Source organism: Tachypleus tridentatus, chromosome 13 (genome assembly GCF_004210375.1).
Source record: "Tachypleus tridentatus isolate NWPU-2018 chromosome 13, ASM421037v1, whole genome shotgun sequence".
Classification (NCBI taxonomy): Eukaryota; Metazoa; Arthropoda; class Merostomata; order Xiphosura; family Limulidae; genus Tachypleus; species Tachypleus tridentatus.
In genome coordinates this window covers 151,339,396-151,357,384 of record NC_134837.1, presented here as the reverse complement: position 1 = coordinate 151,357,384, position 17,989 = coordinate 151,339,396, and the positions used below count along the sequence as shown (strand labels likewise).

The following is a 17,989-nucleotide window of genomic DNA, read 5'->3' as shown; positions in this document are numbered from 1 at the left end:
ATTAGCAGATACTCTTCATTTTCTACGAAACACAATGAATGTTAGATGGTTTTTGTTCTTTAAATACTGCCTTTCTTCCAAAGACCAACTGCAGTTCATATACTTATTAGGAAGAAATATATTAAAATGTTAGAAATGGATAAAATAACTTCGATGAGTTTAAATAGATATTGTTTAGAATGAAACAATTATTTCACATTGTTTAACGTTAACAGTTATTGCGCATGTAGACACTTTTCATAACCTGAGAATCGTTAACCTGTTTTCAATCATTTTACCTGATACATGTTACTATAAAGATTCCCCCTACACATACTATCACATTCAGCAGTGGAGGTGTTACAATGATGGGTCCTCTGCTATAATGTACATGAAATTATATATACATATATATGCATGAGAAAGAGGGAGATTAAAGACAAAAATGTAACCATGGTTGATGCATCTGAAAATCAATTTTAGTAATGACCTAACACATTTTTAAACATAAAAAATGGAAGAAGATGCAATGAAAACAATGTAAAATAGAATGTATTTACAAAATTCTAGTTAAAGTGAAACTAAATTTTTCTTGCACCATCGCTGGCCTTCTATTCTATGAGGTTTTCGAAATTCTAATGTCTTCTTGTTTTCTCACCTCTCTGTCAGTTGACAATACAGCCAAGGAACGGAGGCGATCTTGTCTCATCGTTAATCACAAATATGGTTTTATTAATTTCAGTTCACTCTAAGAACGTCCAGCACTAGCCACCGTTACCTACAGAGTTAGGTGGACTAGAAGAGTTTTTTTTAAATTTTAGCACAAAGATACACAATGAGCTAGCTATATGTGCTCTGCACACCACAGGTATCGAAACCCGATTTCTAGCATTATGAGTCTGTAGACAAACGACTGTGCCACTGGGGGCCCCGAGAGTTACAACAATGTTTGGAAAAACATATCCTCAATTAGACAGAAACATTAATAACTCCGTAGTTTGTATTTCAAAAGAGTTTTTTTTTAGAATGCTTTTTATAAAGGATTTTTAGCTTGTCTATAATTTTAGGACTAATGTCGTCGAAAGAAAATTGACAATCCTTTGTTGCTTGCTCCAAGTTTTCATCGAAGCTATTTCGTTCTGTTAAATATTGAGGGAGTTTGAGATAGTCCATTATTTTGGAAATATGACTGAATCTCTCTAAGTTGCATCTAAAATGTTATCAAGTAGCGTTTTGAAGAATATAACTCTGAAGTACTGTTGTAGGTTACAAGGAATTTCATCGTCAGCAATTTTATCATAATGTCTTTTTTTTGTGTGAAGTCTTTTAGGTAAAAATTAGGGTTGTCACCAACTTCTTCAACAGGCGGTTTTGCTTTTCCAGAATGTTTAATTTTAACGTGAAATTCACTTTGCACACGGACAAGTAAAAAAATATATACTCGTACTTCATATATTCAGAGATAAATCATTTTCTCGTTCAATAAAAATACTTCACTAAAAATATGATTTTTTTTGTATATGTGTGTGCGTTTATTTGTGTTTTTCTTATAACAAAGCCACATCAGACAATCTGCTGTGTTTACAGAGAGGAATCGAACCGCTGATTTTAGTGTTGAAAATCCGTAGACTTATCGCTGACCTAGCGAAAGACTTTTGTATATGAAACACTTAAAATGTTTACTGAAAGTCTGCCAAACTTTACGAAGATATACGTACCATATTAAAAATTAGTGCTTTCAAAACTATAAAGACTAAACGAGTACAAAGAGGTCTGGCCAGGTAGGTTAAGGCGTTCGATTCGTAATCTGAGAGTCTCAGGTGCGAATCCCCGTCGCGCCAAACATGAGTAACTCTGCAAGAAATTCAAAAAACAAACAAACAAAGAGGTGAAACTGATAGAGCATTTGTTGAGAGAGGTAAAGATAAGGCAGAACCTTCTTCTTGACGGCTATAATAGTCTTATGATTGTTGTGATCAGTTATGACGATTTTTATGAGAAACAGCGAGATTGTTGCGATTTTTGTATTGCACTCGTTGCTGAAAATGTAGATCGTGTATAATATAATATCACGGGTTTGAATTTTGGATCATCTAATAAACAGACCGAAACTCTAACAGCTAATCTACACCTGAATTCTGACCATAAACAAATTGATTTTAATTCATTCATGTTTTAGTTTCGAATTTTGGGACATACCATTTATACAACAGCAATTATGATATCAAATTAATTCTGAGAACATTTCATAACAACAAGTTTCTAACACAACAAAAATGTAGTTGATTAGCGTGCCATTATTGTGGAATCTAAGATTTATGATTTACGTCCAGTCGTTACAAGGAGCTCTTTTATCACTTTAGAACTGTTATTTTACCATAAGATATGATGATTAAATCCTGATATTTAGTCAGAGAAGAATATCAAGACCTGGCGGTGAGTACTCTTGAGTTGTTGCCTTTGTTTTAACTCATTAGTTCAAAATTAGTATATGGTTTTTTGTGTAACCTTGCATGAAAATTATGAAACAAACAACTATAAATGTACAATATATTTTGTTAAATAAAATTCTCCTTAAGAAGAAGTGAAACACGTCACCGGGATGTTAGCCGAAAAGGGCAAAGAAATGACTCATACGCATATAATGGTATAACAGTTCCAACCCAGATTCCGCTTATCTAAGTTGCAGTCATCCCCCACTGGATGTAGCTCTCTGTCAGACCAGACTAGTATTTCCTATTTTTAGCATATCGTGTCCCTTTGGTTCCTGCTTCTACTACTATATCATCCTTCCACCTTCTCTTTTGCTTTTTCTTTGATCTTCTCCACATCCTAGGTTATCATTTTATTGTTATTATTATTGGAATAACTTGCTACATGCCATTTAATAGTCAGAATGAACCTTACTGCATCTGTTATATTTGTTTGTTTTTATTATATAATTGTAGAGTTATATAAAGTATTTTTTTTCCATAGCTCTTTGTGTGGTTTCTATCTTTTTCCTTATCTCTTTTGTTAGTCCGTGATGACGAGAAGACCTAGCTAGAAGACTAGAGGTCCACTCTACACAAACCGAAAACACCAATAAAACAACTGAAAACAGCTAACAGAAAGAAGACAACTTCGACAACAATTCCATCGACAACCAAAAACCTAACTTTTCAGATAGAACTGAAAACAGCTAACAGAAAGAAGACAACTTTGACAACAATTCCATCGACAACCAACAACCTAACTTTTCAGATAGAACTGAAAACATCTATTTCTCCGAAATATCTCAAAACAGTATCTTAAGCAACTTTTTTACGCAAAACCATCGACACAATTTCACAGAAAAGAAAACTAAAAATCAGCCTCATACGAAACAACCTAAAACAAGAAAACAACATCAAAATTCTAAAAACAGATAAACACAAATGAGTACATCCAAAAAATGAACATCTTATCATATACAAACAAATTTAAACCAATACACACAAATCCAATAAAAACACATGAGAACCAACTAAACAAAATGCTACTACAAATGAAAAAAACGAACAAAATATCAGAAAACCCTTATTCTTACCCACACAAGACCGACTTACGCACACCACAACTATATGGCACCTCCAAACCTCGCAAACCCGATTGTCCTCTACGACCAATAATGCTGACCTATCAATCATTCAACTACAACCTTGGAAAATATACAGCGTAGGGATTTTCTAAATATGTAACATCAGCCGGATCCTTTTTCAAAGACTCTTTTAACTTTAAATCTATTCTTGATAAACTAAACCATAAAACCTTAATGACCAGTTTTGATGTAATTTCCCTCTTCGCAATAATCCAAACTACCGAAGCCTGCAAGATAGGTTTAGAACTTTATATCCAAAACCCAAACTCATTGATACACATCCTCAGCAACCAATTAGCAACCCTTATAAAATTCACTACCACCAAAACTAAGTTTATGTTCAATGACCAAAACTACCTAAAAAAATGGCTTAAGTATGGGGCATCCCGTGTCACCAGTTCTAGCTAACATTTTTACGACACAGTCTGAATCTCAAGCAGTCACTTCAGCCTTACATCTACACATGTATTAGTACAGATATGTTGATGATATAACTGCTGGACTCACATCTGCAGAATATACACTTAGTTTTTTAACCAAGTTAACTCCATACACCCCAGCATTACATTCACCTGTAAACACGAAAAAAACTAATCAAATAGCATTTCTTAACCTTAAGATCACAAGAACCGATACAGAATTTAAAACATAAATCTATAAAAAAATCACTCATAATGGATTATACATTTCCTGGGACTAAGCATATGAAACAAAACAGAAACGCAACATATTAAGAAATCAAATAAACACAGCCACAAAACTATGCTCGCCTGATATACTTAACAATAAAATCAACAAAATAAAACAATACTACATGAACGTCAACAAATTTTCTCCAAAAACAGTTGAAAAAATTGTACATGCACATACACATAGATCAATGATAAATTCAAAGAAGCAACAAACTACAAAACTTTACACTGCTGCATACCATATATTCCCGATATAAGCGCAAAAATAACCAACATTTGGAAAAAAAAACTTATAGCAAACACAACATTCCAATAGACACCAAATTTATTCCAAAAAAAATCTACAAAACAAAGTCTATACTATGTAAAAACTACACTCACAAACAGAATACCAATAATTATTAATAAAATACAGTGCAACAACTGCTACGAATTCTATATTGGAGAAACAACCAAAAAATGGAAACTAGATTGAAATAACACAAAAAACCTCCACATGTTTCTGAACACCGCAAATCAAATAAACACAACATAACCATAGAAAACACCCAGATACTAAGTAGGAAAACAAACACAAACGAACGCAAAATCAAACAAGCCTTACTTATACAACAACTCAAACCAGTATGCAACTAATATAAAGGAACACCTTTATACCTATACTAATAAATAGCCTAACATGTACTGAGATGCCTCATACACTCTCGTCCCTAAGACATGTGCCCGGCAAAGGCCAATTGCAAACCATCTTTGTTAACCTGAAGGTTGAAACGTTGTTCTCCACTTTTGTTAGTGACCATGTTTGGCCACCCTATGTTAAAACTGGTAGTACACACTGATACATGATCTTTTTCTTTAAAGTAATGGAAATATCTTGATCTCCTAAATTTCTTTATACGTTGTAAAATATCGTCATGTTTATTATTACCATGATTTCTTCTCTCGTTGTTTTCCATTTTGAGGATTTATACTAAATATTTATACTCTGACACTATTTCTGTTTCTTCATTCTCAATTTTGATAGTATCTGTCATGATAGTTGGTCATATATTTTCTCTTATGTATTTTTAATCCTGCTTTTTACTACTTTCATTCAAACTGTTTAATGGGGTTTCCATCTTTTTTTATTAAATTTATAAAGAGAGCTACATCAACTTTAGATATGTATTTGTTTCACAATATATTTTAATATCTTCATTTTGTAACTCAATTTATCTGAAAACTTCTTGCAAAGTTTGCTGTAAACAGTTTTGGATATATTGGGTTATCTTCTCTCATCCCTCTCTCAATCTTTGTCCCTCATGGTACCTCCTTACCAAGATAAAATTTTGTTCTTGTCTCTCTCTCTCTCTCTCTATATATATATATATATACACTGCTGGCCAAAATCTTAAGGCCAATGAACATAAAGAAAAAATATGCATTTTGCGTTGTTAGACTCAACCACTTATTTGAGTAGAGCTTCGAAAGATGAAAATAAAAAAGGGGAAAAATAGCATTTAATAGGGAAAATGTGAACACAATGAAATTAGCCTAAATACTGGCTGGTCAAAAGTTTAAGACCATACTGAAACGAAGATTTAATCGGTAAACACGTAACGAAATTTAGTCATTTGTGTTCAAGCATTAGCGTTGTCAACATCTCTCACTGACATCTCCTGTGTTACATTGGGTAAAAACATTGCAAAGGCTAAAAGTTTGAACGTGGCAGAATTGTCAAGCTGCAAAAGCAAGGTATCTCTCAACATGCTATCGCTGATGAGATTGGGCGTAGTAAAACTGCTGTTGCACATTTTTTAAAAGACCCTGAGGGATACGGAACAAGAATTTCAAGTGATCGGCCCAAGAAAATTTTGCTGGCGTTGAGCAGGAGGATTCGACGGGTTGTCCGGCAAGGCACCAGCCGATCGTCGAACCATATTAAGGCTTATACGGACGCAGAATGCAACTCAAGAATTATAAGACGGCATTTACTTCCACACCACTAGACAGCTCGATTAAACTTTGCTGAAAAGCACCAAACATTAGACGTAGAAAAGTGGACGAAGGTTTTGTTCTCTGATGAGAAAACATTTAACCTGGATGGTCCAGATGGCTTCCAATGTTACTGGCACGATAACGATATCCCACCGGAAAAATTTTCTACACGACACAGTGGAGGAGGTTCCATCATGATCTGGAGTGCTTTCTCCTTCCATGGACCAATAGAGCTTCAGGTTATACAGGGGCGTCAAACAGCAGGTGGCTACATTGGCATGTTGAGAGAGCATCCTTATTGACTGAAGGCCCTCGCTTGTGTGGAAATGACTAAATATTTCAACAGGACAACGCTGCAATCCACAATGCCCGTAGGACAAAAGACTTTTTCATGGCGAATAACGTGATTCTTTTGGACTATCCAGCGTGTTCTTTCGAACTGAACCCCATTGAAAATGTTTGGGAGTGAGTGACAAGGGAATTCTATAGAAATGGACGTCAATTCCAAACAGTGCATGATCTTCGTGAAGCCATCCTTACCACTAGGAATAACATTCCAGCCAGTCTTCTGCAAACGCTTGTATCAACCATGCCAGAGCAAATGTTTGCAGTTATTCACAAAGACGGCCGTGCAACTCACTACTGAGACCTCTTGTTGGGCATTTCTTACCCTGTTTAGGTCTTCTTTTTGGTTAGGCCTTAGATTTTTCACCAGCTAGTATTTAGGCTAATTTTATAGTATTCACATTTTCCCTATTAAATGCCAATTTTTTTTTTTTTTTTTCCTTTTCTTATTTTCATCTTTCGAAGCTTATCTCAAATAAGTGGTTGAGTCTAACAACGCAAAATGCAATATTTTTTTTTATGTTCATTGGCCTTAAATTTTGGTTAGTAGTGTATGTATCTTAAGATTTCGATGCACTTTAGATTGACGCCTATTGTAACTAAAGCGTTTAATATTGTAATGTGTTCTACAGAGTCAAATGCTTTTCCTTAATATATAAATCCCATACATAAAGGTAAGTTAAGTTTATTTGATTTTTCTATTACTTTGTTGGTTGCATGTAAATGAACTGTTGTTTAGAATATTTTCTTGAAGCCCCTTGTTCTCTTGGTTAGTACTTGTTTAAAATTATTTGCAGATTTTGTAACGAATGTAAAATTGTTTTATTATTTTTTCATTACAAAACAACAACTTTGTCATAAAAGCTATTTTTGAAGGAAGTTAATTTTTGTATGGAACACTGTTTACGTCATTACCATTTACATGAATATTAACTTTAAATTATTAAAATTTTATGATTACGTATAACATTGTGTGCGAGAACTTGGAGAACACTTATTTTTATGTTATCAAATATCATAAAATAATGCGATAGGGTCACATCTCTATATGTGTTTTGAACAGATTTAAGGACATTCAGAGAAGTTTCAACAGAATTTGTCTAAAAGTTGATAGTTACACGCACAGAATGTGATTATGACTTCAAAATTGAAACTGAAGAATGAATAATATGTATCCCTCAAAGGAAAGTCCCTCAATGATATTCCGGAATTAGGGTAAATTTAGTTTCAAAAGTACAGTACTTTATAACGATAAATCAGTTTGCCTTGATGAGTACAGGTTTAAAAATAAAACGACAATCTGTGTTCTTGGTCTACAATGTGAAATCCATTTATCTACTGTTAGTTTATTCAATCTTGTCACAGTTCATTTACTTCAGATTCTTCGTGACCGTGGGCACCAGTCCATGTTGCAGTAAAACTGAAATCCACGCAACGTTTGAGCATTAATGCAATAAAATAAAATTCCTGTAAAAAACACAACGTTGATATAGAAACACATTTATAACTGTCGTTCATATTGTTTTCATATCAGTCTTTACGAAGAGTAGTTTCTCGAAACATCGGCAGATAAATTTGATTTATTACACGCAGTCCTGTGTAAAATAGCTTCTGTTAGAGAGTTACTAAGATCAACCCATGACGTATAAGAAATATTTTAAAATGTTTTAAATTAGTTTTTAAACATTTGGCTTTTGATAATATTGAAATATTTAATATGTACAAATCTAAGGCTTTTCAAGTTATGAACATTCATTAAAATTTATTGTTTCGACCTACAGTTATCTTTCCCACTTAGCCCAGCATGGCCAGGTGGGTTAAGGCGTGCGACTCGTAATGTGAGGGTCGCTAGTTCGAATCCCTGTCACATCAATCATGCTTGCCTTTTCAGCCGTGGGGGCGTTATAACGTACGGTCAATCCCACTATTCGTTGGTAAAAGAGTAGCCCAAGAGTTGGCGGTGGGTGGTGATGACTAGCTGCCTTCCCTCTAGTGTTACACTGATAAATTAGGGACGGCTAGCGCAGATAGCCCTCGAGTAGCTTTGCGTGAAATTCAAAAACAAACAAAATAAACTATATTTTTCCACTTGGTAGAATTGATAAATTCCGCTCATTGTATTTCAACATATTGGTAATAACTGGGGCTGTTTAGCATATTCTTATTTACCAAAAACAAACAAACAATAGAAAGAAGGCTATGCTATAGGAAAAAAACTTGGAATTATAAGCCCGAAGCGCCCCTCATTAGTCAGGTGTGTGACTTATATTACTAATACTTATTTTGGTCAGGGAAACTGATTATACAAGAAACATTCCTGGCTAAGCGGACTAGGAAAAAGACGTATAAACATAATTTAGTACTTTCAGTCGAGATTTACATTATTACTTTAGATACTCGTCGACTCTACGATTTACTCTGCTCGTACTTATAAGAAATATGATTTGTACTGTTTTTATAGGTAAGGGACATGATTTGTATTGTTTATACTGGTCAGGAACATGACTTATTTCATTACTCATTATAATAGCCAGGAAGATGACTGTATGTCTGCTTTTTATTTATCAGGAACTTAATACTGGTTATACGAGTCAGAACAGAGACTTATAACTGGTACTAGCTATACTAGTCAGAAACGGAACTTATGACTTTTACTGGTTATACTAGTCAGAAAAGGGACTGATGACTGATACCGGTTATACCTGTCACAAACGGGGGACGTATGACTTGTATTGATTATACTAGTCAGAAACGGAACTTATGACTTGTACTGCTTATACTAGTCAGAAATGGGACTTATGACTGGTACGTCTTTAATGCATAAACTGGTCAGAAACAAGATTTATATGAGAACTGTGTACACCAGAGAGGGATTAGGCTTACATTTGAACTGATTATATTGGACAAGAACAGGTCTTAAATCAAAGAGATAAGATTTATAACACAACTGGCTTTGTTAGAGAGGAACAAAAATTATATCAGAACTTATATTGTTTCAGAGTTTGAGTCATATGATCAGTACAAGTCTGAAGCAAAACAAGTAGAAGTGAAAACCATAGGTGCTAGTGAATTAAACTTGTCAAAAGTGTGTCTGGCAAAGGCAAAGGTAACTGTAAGGTTTCAAGGTAATTCTTTCCTACAAATGTTTGAGAATATATTGGCAGCTTCAGCCTATTTTGATACAGTGAGCCTAAGACACAATAGGTATCGAGAAAAAACAAATGTGATATAAGTAGTTTACTGAATTTAATATTTTACTTTTATCTATCTTATCTCTCCTACCTTTATCTCCTCCTACCCTGGCTAGGTAGTAAACATGAGTGCTTATAATACTAAAAATCTGGGTTTAATACCAGAGGTGGGTATAACCCAGAAGAACCATTACACAATTTTGTGTTTGAACACAAACAAATGAATGAAAAAACTTTATCTCTATCTACTAAATTAATTTTAGAATCTACCTCTTTATAGTGAGTCATTATTTTGAACTAAAACCTCAATTTAGTCGAGGAGCTCGTGAAGTCATCGAAATTTATAGTGGAAGGAAATGAAGCGTTACTCCATGCTCTTGTTGTGAAGTACCACACTTGTGTTGCACAATCCGTTTTAATATGCTTCTTTAAAATTAAAGTTGGTTAAGCTGTAAAGTTATACGGTTTTGATCAAAGTTCGAACGAATGTGGACTAACTGATTTTTTAAACGTTTCAGTTGATTAACGTGTAAACTTTTGCTAAGTTCTCACAAGATGCGATTATGCACGCCCTCTCTTTAAGTGCCACAGCGGCATACCTGCAGATTTTAGTACTACAAACGGTTTCGATACTCACTGTGTAGTTTTGTGCTTGACAAACAAGTGATTATAATTGGTACGCATACCAACTGTAAGACTTCAAAGTCATTAGAAATATTAACAAATTGAGTTTTGTGGCGTTTCTGGTTTTAATTTTACTTTGATATTATACCTTTTTATTGTTTCAGTAGCTGAAGACGTTGTCATTTGCGTTGAAAACTTTTAAGTAGCGGAGGGAAAGAAGACCGTAAACTCCAAACTTTAGGGTTAGTTGATGTGACATAATGTTGAAACGGTTAAGAGTACAAAATTATATTTCTTAAATTTAATATTGTATCTTTTATTTAAACACCAGAATCTCTCCTGTTCAGTATTACTATGAAGATATGATGATAAAGTTGTATTCCACTTCTGCTGTACAACAGATCCCTCATGTTATAATTTTCCGGCTTCTCCCATCCCCACGGCAGAGGCTTAACAACAAAAGTCAACCTAACTTTCCCCCAAGGAGTGTCTAGTAGGTTGTCATATCTAATTGCTAGAGACCGTTCTACTTTGCTTTCTTGTTTTTCTGTAAATGTAGGCCAAGATTCAGTATATAAGTTTAAGCTGTTATGTCAGAATCAAAGCTATTCTGGGTTTCGAGTGAAATCGATTCAAACTATGACCAGTAAGGTAAGAGTTTTTCTTCTCCTTTCATAAGATATATTTTGTAGCTTTATTTGATCTACAGTTCAGTACTCAGAAGAGACTGAAGAGAAATGGTATACCTACAAAATGTACATTTTGACAAACTGTGCATAATTTTATTACATCCATAGTGCATGACGCTATATTTATGATATTGCATATCTTTAAGTTCTCATAAAATGGAGTAGTATCTAACGTAAGGTTAGAGTTAAGCTATGGATTCAAAAGTCTAAGGCCTGAGACGTGATTTTACTGAATACTTTTCAAACGTTTTTGTTATAGGCGCGTTATAGAAGTGACAGTCAATCCTATATTCGGTTCACAATGTCAGACAAAGTTCTCGTGGCTGTGAGTGCTGCTGGCTGGCTGTCATTCCTCTGGTGGCTAATTCAAAATAAGGAAACGTTATACTTGAACCCTTGGGTTTTCTGACATAGTTATTTAATCCACATGCCCCAATGTATTATTATATTGAATATTGAAATTTCATTTAATAAAATCAACATGTTTAGTTTACTGTGACGCTAAAACTCCAATAAACACATACATATAATATCATTGCATTAAAAATATAAAGATTTCAGAAGATAATTCGAACATTTGTCTTATTATTGACACAATAATTATATTTTGAAATAACTATTAGCGTAGCATTTGAGTTATTAAAAACTCTAAATATCTATACGCTACAAGCGCAAAATGTATTCTTCAAGGCAAAAAAAAAAAAAAATCCTGATAGCTTAGCGATACCGTTTATCGCTGGTAACGCTATAATTCAGGATTTGATTACCGCGGCGGACACTTCACAGATAACCAATAAGGCAGCTTTATGCTAAAGCAACAACAGCCCTTTGTATTGGGTTACTTATTCTATAACAACATTATTTAAAAAATATGAATGTATATATATATATTCACACACAAACACTCATATATATATATATACGTTCTAATAAAAATATCAGTGCCATATAATAACCTATATTGCCAATTCCTTTTTTAAAGGTATTTTTTCTCTGTTTGGCCGTTGCTGCCGTAAATGCTGGAATACTTCCAGTAAATTTCGGATACGCACCAGCCGTGAAAGTTGTTGCTCCTGTCTATCATGCCCCAAGTTACGCACCAAAAGTAGTGGTAAGTATTTCTGATACTTCTGTTTCAGACACTATGATTTTTATAGCATTCGTAGCAACAACCATCAAGTACTATGAGCTTTTCTCATTATTCGTGTTTACAACATAAAAATGTATCTTAAGATACCAGATGTAAAGAATAAACATTTTCATATCTTCTAGAGTTTCAGATGGATGGTGTAACTATATTTCCCTGAAACAACAACAATTATAACATTCTTAGCCGTCGAAGATGAATAAATTCAGCGATTTTTGTCAAAGGTTATATAAATACCTTGCTATAACTGCTTGGTGTCATAAGACACCTAAGCTGTAACTTTGTTATACCTAGACAATTTTCGAACTCGACCAAACCGATAATGTCAGGCAATCTTCCATTAGTCTGATGATTTAAAGTACGTAACGTTAGAGTGTTAGTGTATAGCATTAAAGGTAGCATGAATTTTGCTGATATGGTGATTTTCAGCTAAAGAATTGTAGTAAACAATTTATACCAAATGTCCGGTCACATTCGGACACTAGTGTTGTTTTGGTGTTAAAATTTATATTTTTTACTGATACTCAAGGAGAAACCTCGACCTTACGACTTCAACTACGAGATCCAGACTGATGACGCTGGTTCTCTATGGCAACGAGAGAATGGTGACGAATATGGCAACAAACAAGGTTCCTTTGGTTACCGTGACGCTAACGGTGTCTACCGACAAGTGGAGTACGTCGCTGATGAGGCTGGTTTCCGCCCCGTCATCAAGACCAACGAGCCAGGTACGGCCAACGCCAACCCTGCTGACGTTCAGATCACCGCTGAGGAGTCACCAGTAAAATACGAAGCCCCAGTGAAGGCTTACACTCAACCCAAGGTCGTGAAGATTCGTGCACCCGTTTATCATCAGCCCGCTGTATACGCCGCCCACGTTCCCGTCTACCATAAACCCGCCGCACGTGCTGTTGTCCGTACTGCTCCTTATGGATAAGCTCATTAAATCTTTGACTATACATTCCTAATCAAATTTTTATTTGATGTATTTAATGTGTGTTACAGTTAATAAACCTTAGAAATGTGTTTAGCAAGTCAAGATCACCTGGTGTCTTCTAACAACCTACAGCGAGGTAGGATTAGAGAGTCTTGGTAGTGGCATCATTACTGAAAATCACTTCCCGTAAAAGTGTAAATATTTATTAAACTACATAAGTTTTTAGTAAAATAGCCACTTTAAATAATCAACGGATAATGTAATACAATGATATCAATTGTCGAGCTTGGCTGGTTTATCGGACTGTGGATTTGATATTCAGTGGTTCACAGCCCGTTATCGGAAAAGAAGAAAAAGATAGCTCTCCGCACTTTAGGGAAATGAATGCATTATAAGAGTGACATCCATATCCCACTCTTTGATTTGACAAGTTTGCCTAAGGGTTGGGGACGAGTGACATTACTTGACTTCCTTCTCTCTAGTTTATCGCATCGAAATTAAGGACGGCTAGCGCAGATAGCTCTCGTACAGCTTCACACGAAATCCAATACATACATAAAACTAAAGTTATATCTCTGATAGAAACAACAAACAAACCAAAAACATGGCTTATTATAAGTTTAGTTTTTAGTTTTATTGCTTTCAGATGTTTCAAGCAATGTCTGAATGTCTGTTGTCCGTACACTATTACGTAGTATTGCGAGGGATTAAAAAGGTGACCTTCCAGGCAGCTTTCGGCCTCCTTTTGAGGAAATTATCTAAAATAATTATATTGTTTTTTACTTTATATTTAGGATTTTGTTATATTTTACATTATAAAACCCTAATTATAAAATATTTAACGGTTAGACTTATCATAATGATCAACATATATTAGGTATTATTAACTTGAAAACCGTGAATATAACTGATTTAAAACATCTGGAAAAAAAACGAACGTATTCCAATTTCTTAAACAAAAATTCATAAATATGCATTATTGAGACAATAGAATAAAAAGAGATTATTAAGACAATAGACTAAATAGAGATTATTAAGACAATAGACTAAATAGAGATTATTAAGACAATAGAAAAAAATAAACATTAGTAAGACAATTGAATAAATATACATTAGTAAGACAATAAAATAAATATACATTATTAAGACAAGTCCAAGAGATTAATAGTCTTAACAACTTTTATACACATTACTTTGAAATACGAAATATTTCCCGAAAACATAGACGACCGGAATGCTAGTTTAAACTGGGCTAGGCTTGGGAGGTTATACACAAACAAGTGTTGTGTTACTAAGTGCTATTTGTATGAATGTAACTGTAACCGCTATTGAATTTCCAGGCTGCATTCAGAAGAGAAAATCAAGTTTGCACTTTTTGATGATTTATTTGCTGTTAAGCGTAAACCTACACAAAATGTTATCTGTATTGCGTCCATTCGCGTCTTTCAACTGAAGTTTATTTTTAACAAGAAGTTAATATATGTCAGTATGCTATTAATTTCAATTAATAAATGTGAAATAAATGCTTGTGGACGACAAATTGAGTTGAGTAATATCGATTTTGACTCACATGTAGAATTTAATAAAATGTGATTATGTGAGGTTGTATATTTATTTGTTGGAAATGCTTATCGTAACGTCAGTATTTATAGTTGATACAACGATGTAATAAGAATACCTATGATAAAATAATTAGAGTTTTATATAGAAATTTTGAACACAGTAATTTAAAAGTAGGAAAAAATAGAAGTATTCTACTCCAACGACATAATAACCTTTAAAGAAGTTGATAAAAATCAATAGGTGGCGCTTTATCGCTGTGATAGTTTATATCAACATAGAAAATTATTTATAATATTCATGGACAATGAAGAATAGTGCATGCAACGTTTTTTGATGAAATTAGTTTTGATGTAAAAAGGAGGAGGAAATAACTCTTTTAATTACCTGACAAATTATACGTTTTTGCTAAAAGTGTAATGGGATGTTGTTACCATTCGGTGGTATACCCAGATAAAGGTTAATAATATGGAGAAAATCAGAATGTTTTAAATGCTCATTTCACGTATTTCCTCTCTCCCACTTTGTAAATATAGGTTATTAGCTGCACATTCGATTTACCGTTAGAATGGATTATTGGTTGCAATAAATAAACCTAAACTCGTTTTATGTTTCACCCAGGACAGCCTTTAGCACTTACAACTAATAAATGAACAAAATAAAACTTTACGAGACAAGTATGTCAAACACATTACCTTAACCCACTTTGCAATAAAAAGGTTTATAAGTTACGAAAGACAGCCATTCTAACTTACAAAAGTTAACCTTATTTGCAACGCTTGTCAAAAGCCCTACAAAAATCACTTGTTACTAAACTCTTAATACATTTTCTTAATGTATGTACTTTTAAAACTCTTAATGTAAAACTAACATTTTATGTTAGAAGAAGAGGAATGTGGAAGAGCGTGTTTTTGACACTTTAATTTTCTAAGAATCTTCTGAAGATTTTCATAGTAAATTCTGAAAGTCTGTGAGTGTTTGGAATGTTAATTTTATATTTTCTCTATAAATAACTTCAACACCAAATTGAACACATTAGAAATGTGTTTATCCTAAAAGCAATGGTGAGTCTTGAATGTGTGTGTTTTCTTATAGCAAAACCACAACGGGCTATCTGCTGAGTCCACCAAGGGGAATCGAGCCTCTGATTTTAGCGTTGTAAGTCTGTAGACTGACTGCTCGACTGGCGGGGGACAATTTAAGTCACGAGAACAAATGAATTAGAAGTGATTGTTATTAATAATTTTCCTAAGTTATTATTCAAGAGGCTTCTTTGTTTGTAATGCCAGTAAAAATTCCAGGAAAATCCGTAGGTTTTTAATAGCTTTTTATTTTACGTAGAACAAAAAAGATTAAAATTCCCTATTTCAATATACAATGTTCGGTAAAAAGGAAACCAGTTACAGTTATTCTGTACTCCTCTCAGTTCGCACTATTAATTGATTATTGTTAACTGATAACATTATTTAAATTGTTGAGAAAGGTAAACTGTATTATGGATCGGTTATAATTATATTCGCACACTTACTCACACTTAATTGGTAGATTTTCGAACTAAATGTGCTGTTGAGAAAAGTTTAGAGGTTAAGTTTTTCACAGTATCAACAAAATATCAAAGTTACTAATGAAAGGAGTCACATTTTGTGACTAAATATTTATTAATAATGTGGTCACGTTATATAAATTTATTCTTTTGTAATGTAAAGAAAAAAGGTTGTGGTTCAAATATGTCTGGACATTTTCAAGAGAGAGTTTGCAATGTTTTCAGTTGTAGAAATAAAATTTCAACGTTAAGCGTTAAAATTTATTAACGTAAGGAGATATTTTACAATATTGTATGTCAAATTATTTTGTATAGTTCATGAATAACATAACATAACGTTTTGCCTCTTAAATGTATTTACCCTTCAGTGGTTCAGCTGAAAATCTGCAGTTTTGCGATGCTAAAATTATGATGGGAAAAGCACAGATATCTCATTGTGCAGCTTCATACTAAATAAAGCCAAACCAAAGATAAACTGCTGGTCAAAATCTTGAGGCCAATGATAATAAAGAAAAAAATATGCAATTTGCGTTGTTAGACTCAACCACTTATTTGAGTAGAGCTTTGAAAGATGAAAATAAAAAAAGAGAAAATAAAAATAAAAAACGTTTTTTGCATTTAATCGGGAAAATGTGAAAACAATGAAATTAGCCTAAATACTAACTGGTCAAAAGTTTAAGACCATACTAAAACGAAATGTTAATCGGTAAACACGTAACGAAATTTAGTCATTTGTGTTCAAGCATTAGCGTTGTCAACATATCCCACTGACATCTCCTGTGTTACATTGGGTAAAAACATTGCAAAGGCTAAAAGTTTGAACGTGGCAGAATTGTCGAGCTGCAAAAGCAAGGTCTCTCTCAACGTGCCGTCGCTGATGAGATTGGGCGTAGTAAAACTGCTGTTGCAAATTTCTTAAAAGACTCCGAGGGATACAGAACGAAAATTTCAAGTGGTTGACCAAAGAAAAGTTCCCCGGCGTTGAGCAGGAGGATTCGACGGCTTGTTTGGCAAGACACCAACCGATCATCGAACCAGATTAAAGCCCTTACGGACGCAGAATGCAGCTCAAGAACAATAAGACGGCATCTACGAGAGAAAGGCTTTAAAAACCGTAAACGTCTTTAAAGGCCACGCCTTTTCCACACCACGAAACAGCTCGGTTAAACTTTGTTGAGAAGCACCAAACATGGGACGTAGAAAAGTGGACGAAAGTTTTGTTCTCTGATGAGAAAAAATTTAATCTGTATGGTCCAGATGGCTTTCAACGTTACTGGCACGACAAGGATATCCCACCGGAGACATTTTCTACACGACACACTGGATGAGGTTTCATCATGATCTGGGGAGCTTTCTCCTTCCATGGAACAATGAAGCTTCAGGTTATACAGGGGCGTCAAACAGCAGCTGACTACAATGGCATGTTGAAGAGAGCATCCTTATTGACTGAAGGCCCTCGCTTGTGTGGAAATGACTGGATCTTTCAGCAGGACAAAGCTGCAATCCACAATGCCCGCAGGACAAAGGACTTTTTCATGGCGAATAAAGTGATTCTTTTGGACCATGCAGCGTGTTCGACCGAACTAAACCCCATTGAAAATGTTCGCGGGTGGATGGCAAGGGAAGTCTATAGAAATGAACATCAATTCAAAACAGTGGATGATCTTCATAAAACCACCTTCACCA

The 17,989-nt window shown here is 34.2% G+C and overlaps 1 protein-coding gene across 1 annotated transcript; it reads left to right on the top strand.

The window, feature by feature from the left end:
• The first annotated feature begins 10,963 nt into the window (after positions 1 to 10,963).
• On the top strand, positions 10,964 to 13,266 carry LOC143239396 (cuticle protein 10.9-like). The gene is made up of 3 exons (XM_076480410.1): positions 10,964 to 11,078; positions 12,099 to 12,227; positions 12,793 to 13,266. Exons 1-3 carry the CDS (start codon positions 11,067 to 11,069, stop codon positions 13,198 to 13,200), a joined length of 549 nt encoding a protein of 182 aa, XP_076336525.1. The 5' UTR covers positions 10,964 to 11,066; the 3' UTR covers positions 13,201 to 13,266.
• The last annotated feature ends 4,723 nt before the right edge of the window (positions 13,267 to 17,989 follow it).

What these genes read in the sequence shown, in the direction of transcription:
- LOC143239396 (XM_076480410.1), top strand. An exon ending in GTTACGCACCAAAAGTAGTG is followed by an intron (nt 12,228 to 12,792) that starts GTAAGTATTTCT and finishes CTGATACTCAAG; the next exon opens with GAGAAACCTCGACCTTACGA.